General features: G+C 39.0%; 1 protein-coding gene across 1 annotated transcript in view; it reads left to right on the forward strand.

The window, feature by feature from the left end:
- The window catches only part of ARFGEF2 (ADP ribosylation factor guanine nucleotide exchange factor 2), a 122,556-nt gene that overhangs the window by 57,628 nt on the left and 46,003 nt on the right, over positions 1-18,925 (forward strand). The window contains exons 8-21 of the mRNA XM_037811398.1: positions 889-1,040; positions 2,704-2,834; positions 4,048-4,282; positions 4,906-5,005; positions 5,498-5,637; positions 6,826-6,934; positions 10,810-10,993; positions 11,767-11,878; positions 12,430-12,635; positions 14,695-14,779; positions 14,881-15,052; positions 15,662-15,813; positions 16,654-16,782; positions 17,846-18,004. Of these exons, the coding sequence (XP_037667326.1) occupies positions 889-1,040; positions 2,704-2,834; positions 4,048-4,282; positions 4,906-5,005; positions 5,498-5,637; positions 6,826-6,934; positions 10,810-10,993; positions 11,767-11,878; positions 12,430-12,635; positions 14,695-14,779; positions 14,881-15,052; positions 15,662-15,813; positions 16,654-16,782; positions 17,846-18,004 (2,066 nt within the window). The remainder of the gene's footprint in view (positions 1-888; positions 1,041-2,703; positions 2,835-4,047; positions 4,283-4,905; positions 5,006-5,497; positions 5,638-6,825; positions 6,935-10,809; positions 10,994-11,766; positions 11,879-12,429; positions 12,636-14,694; positions 14,780-14,880; positions 15,053-15,661; positions 15,814-16,653; positions 16,783-17,845; positions 18,005-18,925) is intronic.

The following is an 18,925-nucleotide window of genomic DNA, read 5'->3' on the forward strand; positions in this document are numbered from 1 at the left end:
CACTGCTCCAAGCCCTGTCCTTTTGTTAGAGTGTCACAAAGCTGTATTCAGAGATGCCATTATTTATAAACTCCTTGTAGAAATACTTTTAAAATACAGTAATTTCATCTCTATCTTTAGCTTGTTTCTGGAGTCTATATAGGAAGGTATCATAAGAAGCAGCACTGTTGTTTCCCCAAGCTCCTAGCACAGAGACTGGCACATAATAGACATTTGATAAATACCTGCTGAATAAATTTATGCTTTGTTAAACCATTATTGAAGATCTTGCTCATTAAGTTGTTCAGTGTCCCTTCAGTAAAGATCCACATGGTAAATACCTCAGAGTTCAGTTGTTGTGTTAGTCATCAGATATGCTTTTTTTCATTTAATGATGAGAGCTATTTATTTCTTTGTCTTCCTCCTTTTCACATGGCTGTCAGGAAACTCTGCTACGTTTTCTCTGCAACTGAGGTTTTCTGTCCTGTTAAACTCTTTTCGTTTACACGATTCTTCTCTAACCCTTAAATTAATGACCCTTTTTCACCTGTGCCTTTCGTGTTTAGCTGCTTCTAGTTTCTTCCAGAAGTGGACAGGGTAGACAGGGCGCTGTTCTGCACGATTCTGGGGCACGGTTGACATGGCCTGCAATATGCACAAAGCCCCTTGGAGGGAGGTGTGCATTGCTGTCTTCTGGGAGGGGCCTGAGGCTAATAGACACTTGCGAGCTTAAGCGCCACTTGGGCCAAGCCTCTTTTGGTCTTCTGTCAGTCATGGGATAGTGCTGAGGAGAATGCGGGGAAAGTGGTAGCTGGAAGTTATGTAAGTTATGTGATACCTCTTCTTGGTATCAGGCAGCTTTTAGGATAAGTACTAATTTGACAATGACTTCGCTCTTTTATTTTGAAGAAGCAGCAGAAAAGCATGGTGTGACAGAACCTGAGAGGGTCCTCGGTGGACTTGAGGGCCAGGAATGTGCCGTGCCCCCAGGAGTTGATGGAAACTCACAGACCAATGGGATAGCAGATGACCGGCAGTCCTTGTCGTCTGCGGATAATCTGGTATGCTGATCGTCGTCTTCTATAGACTCATTTCAGTTTTTACTCTTTTAGAAGATGCCGAATAAAATCTCGATCCAAAAAGAGGGTGAAACAAGCAAGTCCTATTCCATTTTTTGTTGCAAAATCCCAGCCTGATATTCTTTGTGTTAGCAGGCTCATTTTCTGGAATGTGTTAATGTCGGCTGTATATGATATTGTTATTAAACCTAGTTTAGTTTTTAAAACAGACATTTCCTGCCCTTTTTCTTGCTTCTCAAAATAAGTTGCGTTTATTATAGGAAAATAAGGAACATTTACTGTAGGAAAATACAAATACAAAGGGAAATAGAAATCATCCATAGTCCCCTAACCCAGAGATAACTATTGCTCACCTTTTCACTGTTTTCCAACCATTTTTATCATCATTCCCCTAAAGGAGCCTTTTTAGACGTTTTTCCTCCCTAACTGCCATACTCTACCAATGAAATTTTAATGCTGCAGATGTACTGTATATCTGTTTATATACTGTATGTATATCTGTGCTTTGTACATAAAAGTGAGATTCCTCCCCACCAAAACAATTTTTACCCCATTGGGGGTGACATCATCCCCATTGCAAATGCATGCATTACACTTAAAGGGGCATATTCGGATTCACAGGAGAGAATCCCGTCGTATATATTGGGTGGTGACTTGCTTTGTTCACTCAAAACTATGTCATGGACATCTTCCCACATCAGTACATACTGATCTAAGTAATTTTTTAATGGCCCTGTAAAATCTGTCATATGGATTACCATAACATAGTCAACCATTCCCTATTAGATTATTTTGATTTTATCACAGGAAGCAGTTCTGTAACAAATACACTTATAGCTGTATCTTTTTGCACATCCTTGATTCTTTCCTTAGGATAAATTCCTGTAAGTGGTATTGGAAGCTTTAAGTCTCCCTTAACACCAAATCAGCTTTCTGGGAAAGTAATACCTGAATCCCTGCACACTTGAAGGGTATCAGTACCAGATTTCCCGTTCTTTTATTAAAATGGGCAACACTACTAATCTGAATCTTTGCCAGTCTGATAGGAGAAATAGTAGTAAAGCTATTTAGGTTTATTTTCCCTTTGCATATCTTGGTGAATTGCTTTTTCATGACTTTTGTATGTTTTTCATTTGGAGGAGGGATTCATATTCCTTAATAAATTATAGGAACTTTTTGTATACTAAGAATATTAATCCTTGTTATATGTTACCATTATTTTTCTATTAAGTTTCTATTTTTAAATGTGGTTTACTTTTTTAGTTAAGGCTTATTTTAAAACACCTATTTTTTCCTATTTATTCTGCAATAGTGTTCTTAGAATTACCTTCCTTACATCAAACTAATAAAAATATTTACCTATATTTGTTTTAGATGTTTTCATGGTTTAACTTTTAATCATTTATCATTTTAAACCTGTCTGCATCAACTTTTTGAAGGACAAGGAACAAAGTTTTATAATGGCTCTAATGATTCCCCCATAGTCTTGCTATACTCTTCCCTCCCCCATATCCCTCACTTACCTATTGAATAAATATAAGAATTTTTATTCCAAAGATTTTTAACTTTTCTTGAAGTAAATACATTTCTTATTTTGGGAAAGAGTTATCCTTTTGTTTTGACCCTTTGGTGTTTCTTTTATTAGGAATCAGATACACAAGGACATCAAGTGGCTGCTAAGTTCTCTCATATTCTGCAGAAGGATGCCTTCCTTGTATTCCGCTCCCTTTGCAAGCTGTCCATGAAACCGCTTGGTGAAGGCCCCCCAGATCCAAAGTAAGCAGACAGCAATTATTGGCCATCTGCAGCCCAAATGATCCAGGAGCACATGATACTGTGTTTCAGCCTTTCCTTGTTCCAAGAAATCCCAGTGTCATGTCCTCTTGTTGGTATGAGTGCAGGAATTTCTTCAGGGTGGTTTTACAACTTCTCAAACTCATGTAGTCCTTACAGTCCTTTCATAATGAATTATCTCTTAATCCTTACCAACCAAGATTTTGCCCAGTTTGCTTTCCTTGGTTTATATGCTAAAAATAGTCAACATATTGAACATGTACTGTACCTCTTTTTCTGTCTAATGGATTTAATCTCCTTTGGGGGTCAGGGAGGAGCAGGATGCATGCGTACCCTGGATACAGGTTAAAGCCCCAGATTCAACCCAGGGAAACCAGAATTTTCTTTAAAGTGAACAAACTACTGTAAGGATGGCAGAAATGTGAAGCAAAGAAAGCAGAGGCTTTGGAACCAGAGAGAGCTGTATTTAAATCCTGGCACCTCCACTTTATACTAGCTTTATGGCAGTATGACTTTCTGAGACTCATCTGAAAAAATGGGAATATGGAAAAATACCTTACAGAATTGATGGTTAAATGGAATAATATAGATGATATATCAAGCACAGGGCCTTATACTTTATGGAGTTTTATAGTAACTATTGTTATGATCATTATTATTAGTCATTGGTAATAATCCACAACTCTTCTGTTGAGAAATCTAGCTAGTGTTATGATGATATTAGGAAAATGGTTTCTGAAAAGTTCCCATCTCTTATCATCCCTGAACTCTAAGGTGAATGTGGGGGTGGATAAACAAAATCATTGTTGTGTATAAAGATAGAGTGGGATAGAGCTTTTAGCCTCACATGAAATGATGTAGAGTAATTGGTTCTGTCAGTTTAGTTGCAGAACCACTTTTCCAAAGCTAGTGGATACTTACTTTGCTCCTGCTGTACTCTCTACTTTGGGTCAGGAAGAGACCAAAAGAATAGGAGTGCAGTTGGCAGGCCTTGTTCTCCAAGGACCTACAAGCTCCATGAAACTCTGCCTTGTGCCATCTGCCCTCATTTTCTTGACGTTTACATGCTGTTGCAAATTCTTAATTCTTTGGTCTCTCAGAAAATGCTTCTTACTGGTAGAGGAGTGAGGCCTTCTCAAGCAACTGACTGTTCTACATTTTATCTTTTAATACTGTTGTTGTTTTTCTTTGACAGATCCCATGAGCTGCGTTCCAAGGTGGTTTCCCTGCAACTGCTCCTCTCTGTGTTGCAAAATGCTGGCCCAGTCTTCAGGACTCACGAGATGTTCATCAATGCAATCAAGCAATATCTCTGTGTGGCGTTGTCCAAAAACGGCGTCTCTTCAGTGCCTGATGTCTTTGAGCTCTCTCTTGCCATTTTTCTTACTCTTCTTTCAAACTTTAAAATGCACTTGAAAATGCAGATTGAGGTATGGATTCCAAATTTAATTTTTTATTTGATAATATTTAAACCAAAGAGTTAACTGTTGGTGTCACAGTTACCAGGAACCACAGTTATACTGTCTACTTGTTGGCACCCTAAAGAGGAACTTTTTGAGTGAGTGAAGAAGATTACCTTTTCATAAAGAAATCAGTGCCCCCAAATATTGCTTGCCTTTCATTTGATTCACAGTTTAAATAGTGTGGCTTGTGTGCTGGACTTGGTCCCCAAACATGTTTGTTTGGTCTGCTAATTGTTTGAAATAATTTGTGTTAGTTGCCAAATTGAAAAATCAGGTTTTATATGAAAATCTGAATTCCTGGTTTCTCTCGAAAAATCATAGCACTGATCCTGCATTTCCACGTGGCAGCTCTTGGCCGGAGCTGAGCAGCAGCTGCTCTCTCTAATGGGGCATGTGTTCTCCAGGGCCCCACCTTCCTGCTGTTCCCACACTGAGGCCAGGCTTCAGCTGCCGTTCAGCAGTATGTGTGCACTGCCTTTTCCTTCTGCAAAGGCTACTTCACTTGTTCCAGGATCTGCCAGTCCTCTAAAAGCTTTGGAATTTTTGAGCCCTAATTTAACAGAGTTTTTCTTTGTCTTCATGTCATGTAGGTCTTTTTCAAAGAGATTTTCCTGAACATTTTGGAAACATCAACAAGTTCTTTTGAGCACAGGTGGATGGTTATTCAGACTCTGACGAGGATCTGTGCAGGTATTTATTTTATTCCTGCGGGTGCTCATCTGTTAGACTCACTCAGAAATCCCTTTGATGCTTTCATTTTCTTAAAGCCCAAGACCATTAACTCTGCTTTTTCACATTTTAATGTGTGTTGGGAAATTCTTACTTTAAAGGCTAATTCTAGCCTAATGACACTCCACCTCTTTTTTAGAGAATGACCAACTCTTCCCGGTTTGCCTGGGACTTTCCTGGTTTCAGCACTGAAAGTCCCTTGTGCTGGAAAACACCTCAGCGTTAGCAAAGCTCAATATCCTCAATATACGGAAAGTTCTTACAATTCATTAAGGCTCCTTTTCATAAGCCTCCAACTCCCTAGTACTCCCAACATGCATTTCCTGATTGAGGTATGGCCTTCTGAATCAGTAACTCACTGGACAATTTTTTGACAAAGAGGTCTTATTTAATAAGAAAACATAACTGCTATTTGTCTTTAGAATTTCTAATACTTGTGTGTTATTTTCCAAGATGCCCAGTGTGTTGTGGATATTTATGTCAACTATGACTGTGATTTAAATGCTGCTAACATTTTTGAGCGCCTTGTAAATGACTTATCCAAAATCGCTCAGGGAAGAAGTGGACACGAGCTGGGAATGACACCTCTGCAGGTAAAATCCCTGAGAACACTCATTTATATCTAAAATTCATTCTCTTCAGTAAACATTTATTGAGTGCCACCATGTGCCAGGCACTGTCCTCAGAGCTGGAGATAGAGTAGTGAACAAAGCACAACACACACACACATATGCACACAGTCCCTGCTGTCATGAAACTATACTGCAAGCAGACAGTTGAAGTAAGGTGTCAGGTGGTGATAAGTGCTTCAGAGAATTAAGCGTGGATGAAAGAGAAAGACTGCTGGAGATGGGGGTGTTGTAATTTTTAATGGGGTCATCAGGGTAGTCTCCCTGAGGTGGTGACATTTGAGCTGAGACTGTAGGAAGTGAGTTGATTCCAAAGATAGTGTGTAAAACAGGATCCCGGTCTTTAGTATCGGCAAAGGAGATTTCCACTTACTGGATATTGCTCATTATTAGAGTGCCTACAGATAGAATAGGCTCCTTCAGTTGAGGTCTTTGAATGAGTTGGTCGGGTCTGTGAACTCCCTGGAATTATGTGTAGAATTTTGGTGTGTGGGCATTTTAACTAGATGAAAGTCCACAGCTGCTGTCAGATTCACAGAGAGATCTGTGCTGCCTGAGATGCTGTATTAGAAGTGTATGTTTGCATGGTTTTTAAAAATTATCTGCAGTTCATATTCAGTTTAAGAAATGCCACTTTTTAGAATTAAGAAATGCCACTTATTAAAAAACAAGTGTTTTTATGTGCTTGTAGGATGAGTCCTTAAATGGAATGCATTTGTGGGTGTTTAGGGAATAAGATTTATCCGGAGTCTCTCATTTGATGCATAGTTCAAGGTTCTTTTCTCATTTTTCAGAGAGTCACTGGTTAAGACTATTTTGTGTTTTTATTTTTAATTTTTTTTTTTATCACCCAAGCAATAAATGAAAACTTAGTTCTAAAACCCAATTGACATTGTTCATTTTAGGCAAGTATGCATTCCATATTTCTGCTGCTAGGGTGTTTGTAATGCACACCATTAGAGATGCTCAGTATTTTTTCCTATGAGCCCTTAATACTTGTGTGTTCTGTTAAGTTTTCCTCGGGTTTTATACTTAAAAGCACCTTGTGTCAGGATAATCTAGTATCCTCACATAGTTCTCTTAAGAGTCTTGTAAATGTCTGCTCTTAATATATCTGCTAAATTTCTGGGCCATGTCACTTTTGCCCTTTAGGAGCTCAGTCTGAGGAAGAAAGGCCTGGAATGCCTGGTGTCCATTCTCAAGTGCATGGTGGAGTGGAGCAAAGACCTGTATGTGAACCCCAACCACCAGACCAGCCTTGGTGAGAGAGCTAGGCTGCTACCACCACCTCCATTCATGAGCAGCTTCTTATGATTCAGGAAAAGTTGTCTTGGTGAAGTTGTCTTGTAACTTGTAACTGAGCAAAACACATTAGTTTGCCATCTACGTGTTGTATTTTAAAGGTTTAGCTTTTATTCTGTCTGAAATTGGAGGCAATAGCATGAAGTTGTGCTGTAACTTTATGTTTCCAAAAGGAGAGCCAGTTATTCCAACATTTTTTCAGTAGTCTTTCCTTCCCTTACTGATTTGAAGCACTACATTTATGATAATCTAAACTTCTGTGTGTATATAAATCTCGTTCTTGACTTTTTTATCTCCTCTTTTGATTTGTCTGTTCTTTCATCAATACTGTACTTTTTACCCAGCTTCAGTTTTGCTAGAATTGTATCATAAATTTTGATACCCGGTAGGGTAAGTACCATGGTACGTTGTTCTTCCTTAAGTGACCCTGATTTTTACTTTTTCATTTAAAGTTTAGAATTAGCTCAAAATTAGCTTATGAGGTTCTGTGAAAAATTTCTTTTTTTTTTTTAATTCATTTTAAACTTACATTAAAGTTGGAAAACTAGTTCTGAGAGTTTCTATATATCCCTCACTCAGCTTTCCCTAATTTATCATATTTACCATAGTATAATTAAGTATCAGAAGGAGGAAATTAATATTGATACAATGCTGTTAACTGAAGACCAACATTGATACAATGCTGTTGACTAAAGATGAACCAGTTTGTCCACCAATGCTCTTTTTTTGTTTCAGGATCCTATGTGGGATCTCACATTGCATTTTAGGTGTTTTTTTTCCATAGCATCCTACATTCTGTAAAAGTTTCTCAGTCGTTTTTTGTAACCTTGACATCTCTGGAGCGTATTATCAGTTATTGTTATTTTTTTAACTTTTTATTTTGAAGTACATTCAGACTTACAAGACAATTACAAAAACAGTACAGACGCCATACAGAGAACTCCAACATACTCCTGCCCCTCCAGATACCTAGATCCACCAATTTTAACATTTTGTCACATTTGCCATATCATTCTATTTGTCTACTTTTCCATCTATTAATCAACCCATTTTCTGAACACTTGATTGTAGGTTGTATGCATCATACTCCTTGAACATTTAATGATGCCATGTACATTTCATAAGACCAAGGATATTCACTTCTGTAGCCACTTTAAAATGCATTTATTAAGTTTGAGAAATTGAACATTGATATAAAGCTTACATCTATATTCCAATTTTTTTTCATATATCCTAAAATGTTCTTTTGAGCCTTTTCTCCTCCCTTGTTAGATCCCAATACATTCAGGATCATATATTGCATTTAATTGTCATGGTCTCTTTGGTTGCTCGCTCTTTTTTTTTTTTAATCATGGTGATATATATACACTATCAGCTTTCCCATCTAAATCACTCACAAGCATTCTATTCAGTGGGATTAATCACATTCACAATATTGTAGTACTCTCAGCATCCTCCATTACTAAAACTTTCCCATCTCCCCAAACAGAAACCCTCCACCCATTATAGATTACTCTCCATTCCCCTTACTTCCCCATCCCTGGAAACCCGTACTCTGATTTCTGTCTCTACAAACTTGCATATTCTGTGATATTTTCTTTGTAGTTACCATGGGACTTAAATTTAATATCCAAAAACTGTGTCAATATCATTTGCTTTGATACCAACTCAAGTTCAATAGTGTCTACATATACAGTGTTTCTTTACCCTTTTGTCCCCCTACCTTTGTGTAGTTCTTGTCATAAATTTCATAATTATACCTGAATCTGAAACCACTGAATTATCATTACATTTTATGCATTTGTCTGTTCTGTAGAAAGTAAAAAGTGGAGTTACAAAGGAAAAATACAACAGTACTGGCATTTATATTTACTCTTCTTGTTACCTTTACCAGAAATCTCTTTTCTTTGTGTGGCTTTGATCTATTGTCTATTGCTCTTTCAACCTGCAGAACTCTCTTTAGCATCTCTTGTAGGCTGGTCTAGGGATGACGAAGTCCCTTAGCTTTTGTTTAACTGGGAATGTCAATCTCTGCCTCATTTTTGGAAACAAGAATATAGAATTCTATATTTTGGCGATTTTGTTGCTTTCAGCACTTTAAATATGCCATCCCCTTGCCTTCTTGTCTCCATAGTTTCTGATGAGAAATTGGCACTTAATCTTATTGAGGCTCCCTTGTATGTGACATGTTGTTTCTCTCTTGTGGCTTTCAGAATTCTTTCATTATCATTGATACTCAGTGGTTTGATTATAATATGCTGTGGTGTGAGTCTGTTTGGGTTTATCCTGTTTGGAATTTGAGTGTCTTAAATGTGTATATCCATATCTTTCATTACATTTGGATAGTTCTCAGTTATTATTCCTTTGAATATTCTCTCTGCCCGTTTCTCTCTCTTTTCTCCTTCTGGAACTCCCACAATGTGTATATTGGTATGCTTGATAGTGCCCTACAGGTTCCTCAGACCTGTTCACTTTTCTTCATTTTTTCCTCTTTCTCTTCTTCAGACTGGGTGATATCACTTATTTTCAGGTTCATTGGTTCTTTCTTCTTCTAGCTCCCATCTGTTGTTGAACCCTTCTGGGTAATTTTTTATTTCTGCTAACTGGATTTCAGCTCTATTTGGTTCCTTTTCATAATTTCTGCCTCTCTGTTGATGTTCTCTTTGTGTTCATCTTTCATTTTCTTGATTTCCTTTAGTTCTTTGTCCGTGTTTTCTTTTTTAGCTCTTTGAGTATATTTAGGGCCTTTTTTTTTTTTTCTTCCAGTTTTTGACTGATATGTCCCAAGTCCAGTCCTCCTCATTGATGATTTCCAATGCTTTAATCTTCTCCTTTGCATTCTGTAATCTTGGACAGTTTGGATATTTTAATGTTGTATTGCTTGAATTCAGACTCTGATGCATCTGTTCCTTAAGCTTGTATCTACAAGTGTTATGACAAAGCTTCCTTGAATGCCAGGAGATATCAAAAAAGAAAAAAAGGAAGGAGAAGAAGAAAACATCTTTTCCAGTTTTTGCACATTGACCTGCCAGTGCTGTCCTTCAGGGCTTATCCATACAAAGAATTTAGAGAATAGCTCAAGGCCGAAGTATAGAGGCTTCCTTGATCCTCTTGTGTGCATGTGTCTTGTCTTAGGCATGTATGTGTGGCCCTAGGAGTTCCACTGTTACATGGATACAAATGTTTTCCTGGGTGCTGCAATATATGTGTTACAGCCCGCTGTTTCTTGCCCAGGCAGCCATGACTTGACTGCTTACCCACAGCATCCTGTAGGAGAGCGCTGCGAGCTGCTTTCTACACACAGGGCAAATTCTGGGATGGTGAGCCTGCAGTGGGTGTCCTGGTTTAGTCCCTTAAGCTACCATCAGAGAGACTGGGCCAGACATACACGTTCCCAGTGTATGCACAAGGGCTACTCTGCTCCCTATGGAACCGAGATCTGGGACCTGCTCTGGGTGCAGGCTGACTCCTCTCTGGTGAGGAGATGGGAAAGGGGTCAGCAAGGGTGCCACAGATCCTACCTCTTTTAATAGCCTTTTTCTTGACTCTGTTTCTGCAGTCTTTTAACTGTTCTCTGGAGCTTTGAGAAACATGTTTTGGCCTGTTCTTGCTGGTTGTTCAAAGCTTCTGTTAGGAGACAGAACCCTGAAGCCTCTCCAAAAATAAGTTTAAGTAAAGTATCTGGGAGTTATCAAGGTTTCATGCTTATTATCCTTAAAGTAAACGTTTTATTGTTATAGTTCTGGAAAAGAGAACTGTGAATTCAGACTTGAGGTTAGCTGTAACCATGTCCCGTCAACTTATTTGGTTTCATTTGCTTTTGTGTCACTGCAGGTCAAGAGAGGCTCACGGATCAGGAAATGGGGGAAGGAAAAGGCCTTGACATGGCAAGACGGAGCAGTGTGACGTCCATGGAATCCACAATGTCCTCAGGGACCCAGATGACCATCCAGGACGATCCAGAGCAGTTTGAGGTCATCAAGCAACAAAAGGAGATGATTGAACATGGCATTGATCTGTGAGTGTGACTGCCACTCTAGCAGAATCTCTTGAGGCATCTTATAAAGCTATGTCTTCTACTTGGGTATCTAGGACTGACTCCTGAAGGGATTATGCCTGTTGCAAAAGGCTAATATTGGTACTTGGAGATGAGTCTAATTGAGCCAGGCAGAGTGAGTGTGTGAAATCCAAAAATGAGTAGTGTAGGCCTATTTTGTGGCTCTGTGGACATCAGGGATCCAGGTTCCTTTTTAGCTTTCTATTTCAGCATCCTTAGCCAAGCTTTTCATCTTGCCTCATGGTCTAACATGGCTTCTGTAGCACCAGCCATCACACATATATTCTGGCGGAAAAGAAGAGAGAAAGGGCAAAAAGCGTGTACCTCCTTGCTAAGTCAGCTTTGGTTAAGGATCATTTTTAGAAGTACCCAGATCACTTCTATTCATATGTCACTAGCCAGAATTTATCATATGGTTGCACTTTGCTTAAAAGACTTAGGGAAAAGTAATTTTTATTCCAGTTGGTTGTGTGCCCAGCCAAGTAGAGTTCTAGTAGTGTTGGTAAAGGGGAGAATGGAAATTGGATGACAACCAGCTGACTCCACAATAGCTGGGTCAAAAATTGCAAGTAGAAATCAGAAAAGCTACTAGGACACATAGGACTTTCCTGGTTGATATATGATGACTCGTTCATGGTGTTTTCTATTGTAATTTGCCTCAATTGCCAGTTGTTGTTTTTTTGTCCTCCATATTTTGAAATGAACAATCTGTGTCCCGACTATTCTTGAAACAGGTTCAATAAGAAACCCAAGAGGGGGATCCAGTTTCTCCAGGAGCAGGGCATGCTGGGAACATCAGTAGAAGACATTGCCCAATTCCTGCACCAGGAGGAGCGCCTAGATTCTGTAAGACTGGGGGTTTGGCACTTGCATGTGGGTTCCATCAGATGATTCTGAGATGACCAACTTTAGCCTAGAGATTGGCCCACCCTGTGTGCAGTGGCTATTGTCCAGACACCCAATTACAACACTCCTACTTTTCTCTTTGGCCAGTGTTGCAAAGAGCTCTTTGATGGAAATAAACTAGTCTCCTGCCAGGTGGCTGTATATTTGGTGGAACAGTGGCAGAGCTAGAAGTGTCCCTTGATTGCTGTAAACTATTCTTCTGGCTGGTCATCTGCAACTGACCTCTCTCTTGATTGCACCACATCATTCCATCCATTTGCAAGTCTCTTGTGCCTCTTTCTTTTCTTTCACTTGTGGCAGAGCAGAGTGAACCTGGAATGGTTGGGTGGGTGGGTCGGTAGGCTCAGGGAGTCACCTAACTTTTCTAGCAGTCCAGCCTGGTCTGGGCATTTGGAGCCAAAGTATTCTGCCTCCCTGCTTTGGCTGAGGTGTCTTTTGCTATAGGTTCATATTTGATGATTTCTAGTTGTGAGTGAGTACGTGTATTTCAGACCCAAGTAGGTGATTTTCTGGGAGACAGCACAAAGTTCAACAAGGAAGTGATGTATGCCTATGTGGACCAACTTGACTTCTGTGAAAAGGAATTTGTTTCAGCCCTGCGGACATTCCTAGAAGGTTTCCGCCTACCTGGGGAAGCCCAGAAGATCGATCGGTTAATGGAAAAGTTTGCCGCAAGATATGTAGAGTGCAACCAGGGGTAAGCACACTATGTTTAAGTCCCTTCCACATAAATCATTTTGCTGACCTCAGAACACCGATCTTAGTTTGGCTAGAGAGTGGGTTTACTCTTTCTAAATCTGTGCCAAGCAGCTAGTTTCTGTCCACTGTGTGCCAGGCACAATGCTAAGGGATTATCTCAAGTCTAAGCCTCTCAGCAATCCTATATCTGTCCCCATTCTAAAGACAAGGAGACTGAGGAATAGAGAAACTAAGTAATGTGCCCAAGGTCACACAGCTAGAGTCCACACCACTAACTGCTATAAAAGAATAGTTTTATGAATTGAGAGGAGGCAATTGGGCACATCTTCTCTAAGAACAGCTCCCTGATTTAATATATGGGTAGATCTTAAGGATTTTGGTTTTTCTTTAATCTGATACTGATGAACAGGTTACAGAAATTTCCTAGATATGTGATTCCATCTTGGGTCCTTTTTTGGTTTATGGTTCATGCTTTTGTAGGAAGTAGAAAGAGAAAAGAGAGCTAACATTTATTAAACACTTCCTGTATGCCAACCATGCCATGGGTTGTACATGCACTATTTCATTTACTCTAATGGTTAGTCTGGGAGTAGTATCCCTGTTTTACAGATTAGGAAACTGAGGCTCTGGGAAGTTAAGCAGCCTGTTCAAAATCAGTAAGCTAGTAAGTAGCAGAGCCAGTATTGAATATGGATTTCTCTAACTCAGAAGCTCATGCTCTTTTCATTGAACATGAAGTTAAGAGTGTCTGAATACGCTGTGAACATGACATGGCAACTGTTCAGTGGAAATATTTCTTTTTCTTTTTTTTTTTTTTTTGCCTTTGTTACCTTTAGTGGAAGCATATTGCAATGTTACTGTTAACTATAGACTCTAGTTTGCATTGATTATATTTTTTCCCCAATACCATCCCTTTTTCAACATTTACATTCCTTTGTTCTCCCACATGTAAAAACATTTTTGTATTTGTATGTTTAGTAACCATCAGTGACAACTCTAGGAGTCACTAAGTTATACAGTCTGTCTGTATTGTCTATCTTTCCTTCTGGTGTCATACATTCCCCTAGCCTTCCTCTTTTTTTGATAATAGTTTGCCTTTCAAGTCACCTTGGTTTCCATATTACTTGGCTCCAATCCTCTGAGTATATGAGTATATGCCAACTGTTCCCATGAGACAGCATGGTCAGCAAAGGCAGCATCTGATCCTTTTAACCAAATGGTTATTAGAGTTTGCTGTGAAGACGCACTTGCATGTTAATCGTTGTAAACACATCTCCTGTGTGGACCTGGAGGCCTAGGTCTCTTCTCTAACCAGTCTAATTATATTAGAATGTTGGCCTTTCATTGTATTCATCAAAATCTCTGCCTTTCCTATTGGATGGCAGTTTGTCCAGACCACTGTTTCCAGCTTCAGCCTCATTTATTTTGAGGCTGTGCATCCACAGGTTTTTTGTTTTTTTTTTTTTTGTCTTTCTTTTCTTGCCTGAAAGCTATTTTGTTTAAAATAACAGAAATATTCTCCTCTTTCTCCAGTTAAATATTGTGATGAATAATGTAAACTAAATAATAACCAAAGAGCCATTTTAGTCCTCTTTATATTTAGTGCCTAGCTCAGAGCATGGCAGAAAGGAGATGCTCCCAGGAACAGGACTAGAATGAGGCAAGCAAGGCACCCAGGGTGGAATGTAAGGGGACCTCACATTGTTGTGCAAGGGTGGGATCAGCACCCAAGAGTGAGCGCCTCCTTAAATGTAGTGCCAGAGTGCCTCACTTGCCTCACCCTCTTCCCAGCAGTAGATGCTCCGTAAGGGGCCTTTTGAAAAATGAGTTGAAACTGCTTCATTCAAAGGAGTCTAAAATCTGATGCATAGTCTTAAGTAACTTTTTCCGTTCTCAGGTCATTAATTAATGTTCAATAATGAAAGTATGAAAAGTCTTGACTAATTTGACATCAGGTGGAGTGGGCGGCCTATTTTTAGTGAAGTATGTCTCCATTAGTATTATCTTCAAACCTCATCTCCATCAATGTACTGTACATTTGGAATTTTTTCTTCCAGGCAAACACTGTTTGCTAGTGCTGACACTGCCTATGTCCTAGCATACTCAATTATTATGCTAACTACAGATTTACACAGTCCTCAGGTAAAATATTTTAATCATTTACATATAATAGTAACTAAATAAATAACTTTTTTGTACCATTGGATGAATTTTAAATGGTTTTTAATTTTTTTAAATTTCAGGTAAAAAATAAAATGACAAAAGAGCAGTATATTAAAATGAATCGAGGTATCAATGATAGTAAAGATCTACCAGAAGAATATCTCTCAAGCATCTATGAAGAGATAGAAGGCAAGAAAATTGCAATGAAAGGAACAAAAGAGCATACAATTGCAACCAAATCTACTAAGCAGAGTAAGGTCTAATGGCAAATTCTTTCTATTGATTCCAATTTTGGGATATATCAGAATGCATGATTAAGTACTCTGATAAATTCAATTTGCATATCTAGATAGCTGAAGTGTTATTAAATTAATTATTATGATTACAGTCTTTCATAATATCTTCTTGTTAGATTTGTGATTAGAAACAAGAGGGAATTTAAAATAAGTAATCTGAGAGCTAAATTACCAAAGAAAAAGTTCCTTAAAATGTTGCTTTTAAGTGGTGATCGTGCTGGGCTTGATTAAATTTCTCTTAGTTAAGGCCCCTGTGAAGCTATCAGGTTTTTTGTTTGAGAGGCAGCAGAGTGTAATGGTTTAAAGCACAGGTTCTGGAGCCACATTGCCTGGGTCCAGTTCTCAGCTCTACTACTTGTTAGCCATGTCACCTTGGGCAAGACAGTTAACTTCTCTGTGCTTCATTTTCCTCTTCTGAAAAAAATGGCTATGATATTAGTAACAGACTCATGAAGTAGTTGGGAGGATTTGTGCGCTAATTGGTGTAAATCTTTTGAAATGGTGCCTAACACATAGTGACCACTCAGTGAGTGTTAACTGCTGGTATTACGCTCTTTCTTTGTAGATGTAGCTAGTGAAAAGCAGCGACGGCTGCTGTACAATTTGGAGATGGAGCAAATGGCTAAAACAGCCAAAGCTCTGATGGAGGCCGTGAGTCATGCCAAAGCCCCGTTTACAAGTGCCACTCACTTGGACCATGTCCGGCCAATGTTCAAAGTGAGTATCCTGAGACGTTAGAGAGGATGCAGTTAAGCCTAATGTTGGAGTTGACCAGCAGGAAGTTGACTACCAAGTTAACAATGGTGAGGAAGTTGAAGAGAGGAAAAGGCCACTGATCTCTGAACATTCCTAGATGTTCTTTGAAGATGCTAGGGAAGTACCAGTATCAGCCAAGAGCAAATACTCTGGAGTCAAAATGTCTGGGTTTGAATCCTGGCTTTGCCACTTTGTAGTTGTGTGACCTTGATCAGGTCATTCAATCTCTCTGTTCTGCATCTGTAAAATGGAGACAAATGCATGGGTGTTGTGAGGGCTGCTGGGACCATCAAATGAACTAGTAATTATTCAGGCAAAAGATAAAGAGTTTTATTGTGACATCTTATTTCAGGGTTAGTAAATCAGATAAGAGATTAGATGGAGGTAAAAGACAATATCCTTAAGGTCTGTATTTTAAAAATGTCTAGAAAAGAAACACATTCTATATACATAGATGCCATTTTTTCTAAGATGTTTTTATTATGTCAGTATCCTGCCAAGTGATCAACTCTAGCATTTTGTGCACTTTTATTTCTAAGAAATTCTCAAGGAAATTGTGAAGTCACATTCAGTTGGTAATGACTGGCTGGTGTTCTGTGAAAATAATTCTCAAGCCTCATATAGACTCAACAGGGAATGAGGTCTATGATCAGTGATATCTGCCACAAGCACAGGAAGATAGATATGGAATCAGAGTAGCAGAGAACTTGGGATCCTGGCTGTGCCTTTAACTAATAGGGTGGCCTCTAAGTGCTCTTCCTATGCTGAGATTCTGTTATTGAAACCTTCCTCCCTTGATAGCTCGTGTGGACGCCACTATTGGCAGCCTATAGCATCGGACTGCAGAACTGTGATGATACTGAAGTGGCTTCTTTGTGTTTGGAAGGCATCCGATGTGCAATCCGAATTGCTTGCATCTTTGGAATGCAGGTGTGTGTAAGTCAGCAAGACTCTAAACATGGTGGTAGACTGTTTTTTTAGATTGACAAAAGTTAGAAACTATCAGAAATTTCTGAGTAGCCAAAAGTCTCAGCAAACGATTTACTAATGCCCAATGAGAAGAAACCCATAAGTTTGTGCTAACAACAACCTTATTAGGAGAAAAATATAGGTGACTTGGATTAAAATCTTCTCTAAGGATAGGTGGAATACAACTACTTGATTGAATTTGGTGAAACAGGCTTTCTACCTACTTGCCTAACTTGCCTGCCTTGACATTTAAAAAATTTTTTTTTCCTTTTAAAATCAGTTTTTATTTTAATTTCCCTTATTCCTAATTCTCATCTGGGGAAACAGATAGTTTAATGCAAAATGTTTATGTCTGTAAACCTTTTGAATCTTGAAAAATTCAAGGAAATTCATGAAATAAAATTCTCTGACTGTTACAAAATCTCTGAGGTTATCAACCCATGCATCACTTTCTAAGTCAGCAAGAATTTGCATTTATTTGTTTGTTACCACTCGTTTTACACCTGAAACTTTTTTTTTTTTTTTTTTTTTTGGACCAAGACCATAGGCTTTGTGATCAGTCTGGGTTTCAAAATCCAGCTCTGCTGCTTCGTAGCCTGCCACATGACATTGACCTTGCTGACTTCTCCTTTCAGAGACACCATTTATTTCTTCACTTGTAAACTTGAGAAATAGATCTACTTTGCATGATTGTTGTAGATATTAGAATTTATGTAATATTCTTAGCATTCAACAGATTCCTCCCTGCTCCCTCCAAAGGGAATGGAACAAAGACAGATAAGTTTGCTAGAGATCAGTTGGAAAGAAGGCTAGTTCTCCAACCCAGTGCTGAGTAGGGAGCCTCAGTGGGATGTTCCAGTAGCAGGAGGACACCAGCGTGGAATAACTGGCATGTTAATGTGCATGAAGCCTGTTCGCACATGTGCAGAAGGTATCAGAGGAGCCCAGCACAGCACTCCTGTAGATGTGAAAACAGTCATGCTAAGGGTAGAATCACAGTGTTCTCTTTGGGCTTCTATTACAGCTGGAACGAGATGCCTATGTTCAGGCTCTTGCTCGCTTCTCCCTGCTGACAGCCAGCTCCAGCATCACGGAGATGAAACAGAAAAACATCGACACCATAAAGACACTTATTACAGTGGCTCACACCGATGGCAACTACCTTGGGAATTCCTGGCATGAGGTGTGTGTCTCTTTGAAAGCCGGATAATTGCCTTTTGTTTGTTAGGAGATGCCCAGCATTCCTTTTATTTAGCGTAGATCTTTTTTGTTGTTGTTAATTCCATTTTTCTTGAAGTCCGATCTGACTTTAACCCTGGGTTTTCTTTCATTCACAAACATCTCATGTATCCGAAAAACTCTTGGGTCGGGTGGGTGAAACAGGTTCAGATGTACCACCTCACAGAGTGTACTCCTGCTCTCAGCAGCCAGTGTCCCACGTGGAGTATGCTTCCACTGCAGTGACTTTCTTCCCACATTAGTGTCACTTTTCCCAAATCTCTAGGCACTTGCTGGGAGCTCATACAATCAGTACATAGATTTAAGACAAAGCCAGGAGCCTGATTTCTCTCCTATTTGTATCTAAAAGGTAATGGTTGATATTTATGATAAGCTGTTAGGAAGAATACTAGTGGGTTCACTTTTTTAGTTTTTAGTTTTTTCTTTTGAAATACTTTCAGACTTATAGAACAGTTACAAAAATAATACAAACCCCATACAAGGAACTCCAACATATTCCTATCCTCCCACATTTTCACAGTTTGGTTTAGCTAAACAAGATCGTTTTGAGTATAAGGATAACTTTCCATGGTTAAGAAGTTTGCAGCTTGGATGAGGACTCTCATTCTAATACACTTGCTGCTGGAATTTCATATTAAGCAGTTATTGATACTTTAATTTTTGACAGAAGTAAAATACATATTCCAAATGCTACAAACTCAGCCATGGGCCACGTCTTGCCTGCACAAGAGTTTTCTTTGGCCTGCATAGGGTTTTTAAAAGTTTAAACTGATTACCAACATTTAATATTGGTGGCTTCACATGGAAGTCTTGGTTGCCTGTTTCTCTTTGAAAAATTGGAAAAAAATGTCAGCAATGGACCCAC

Source organism: Choloepus didactylus, chromosome 19, assembly GCF_015220235.1.
Source record: "Choloepus didactylus isolate mChoDid1 chromosome 19, mChoDid1.pri, whole genome shotgun sequence".
In the NCBI taxonomy this organism is placed as follows: Eukaryota; Metazoa; Chordata; class Mammalia; order Pilosa; family Megalonychidae; genus Choloepus; species Choloepus didactylus.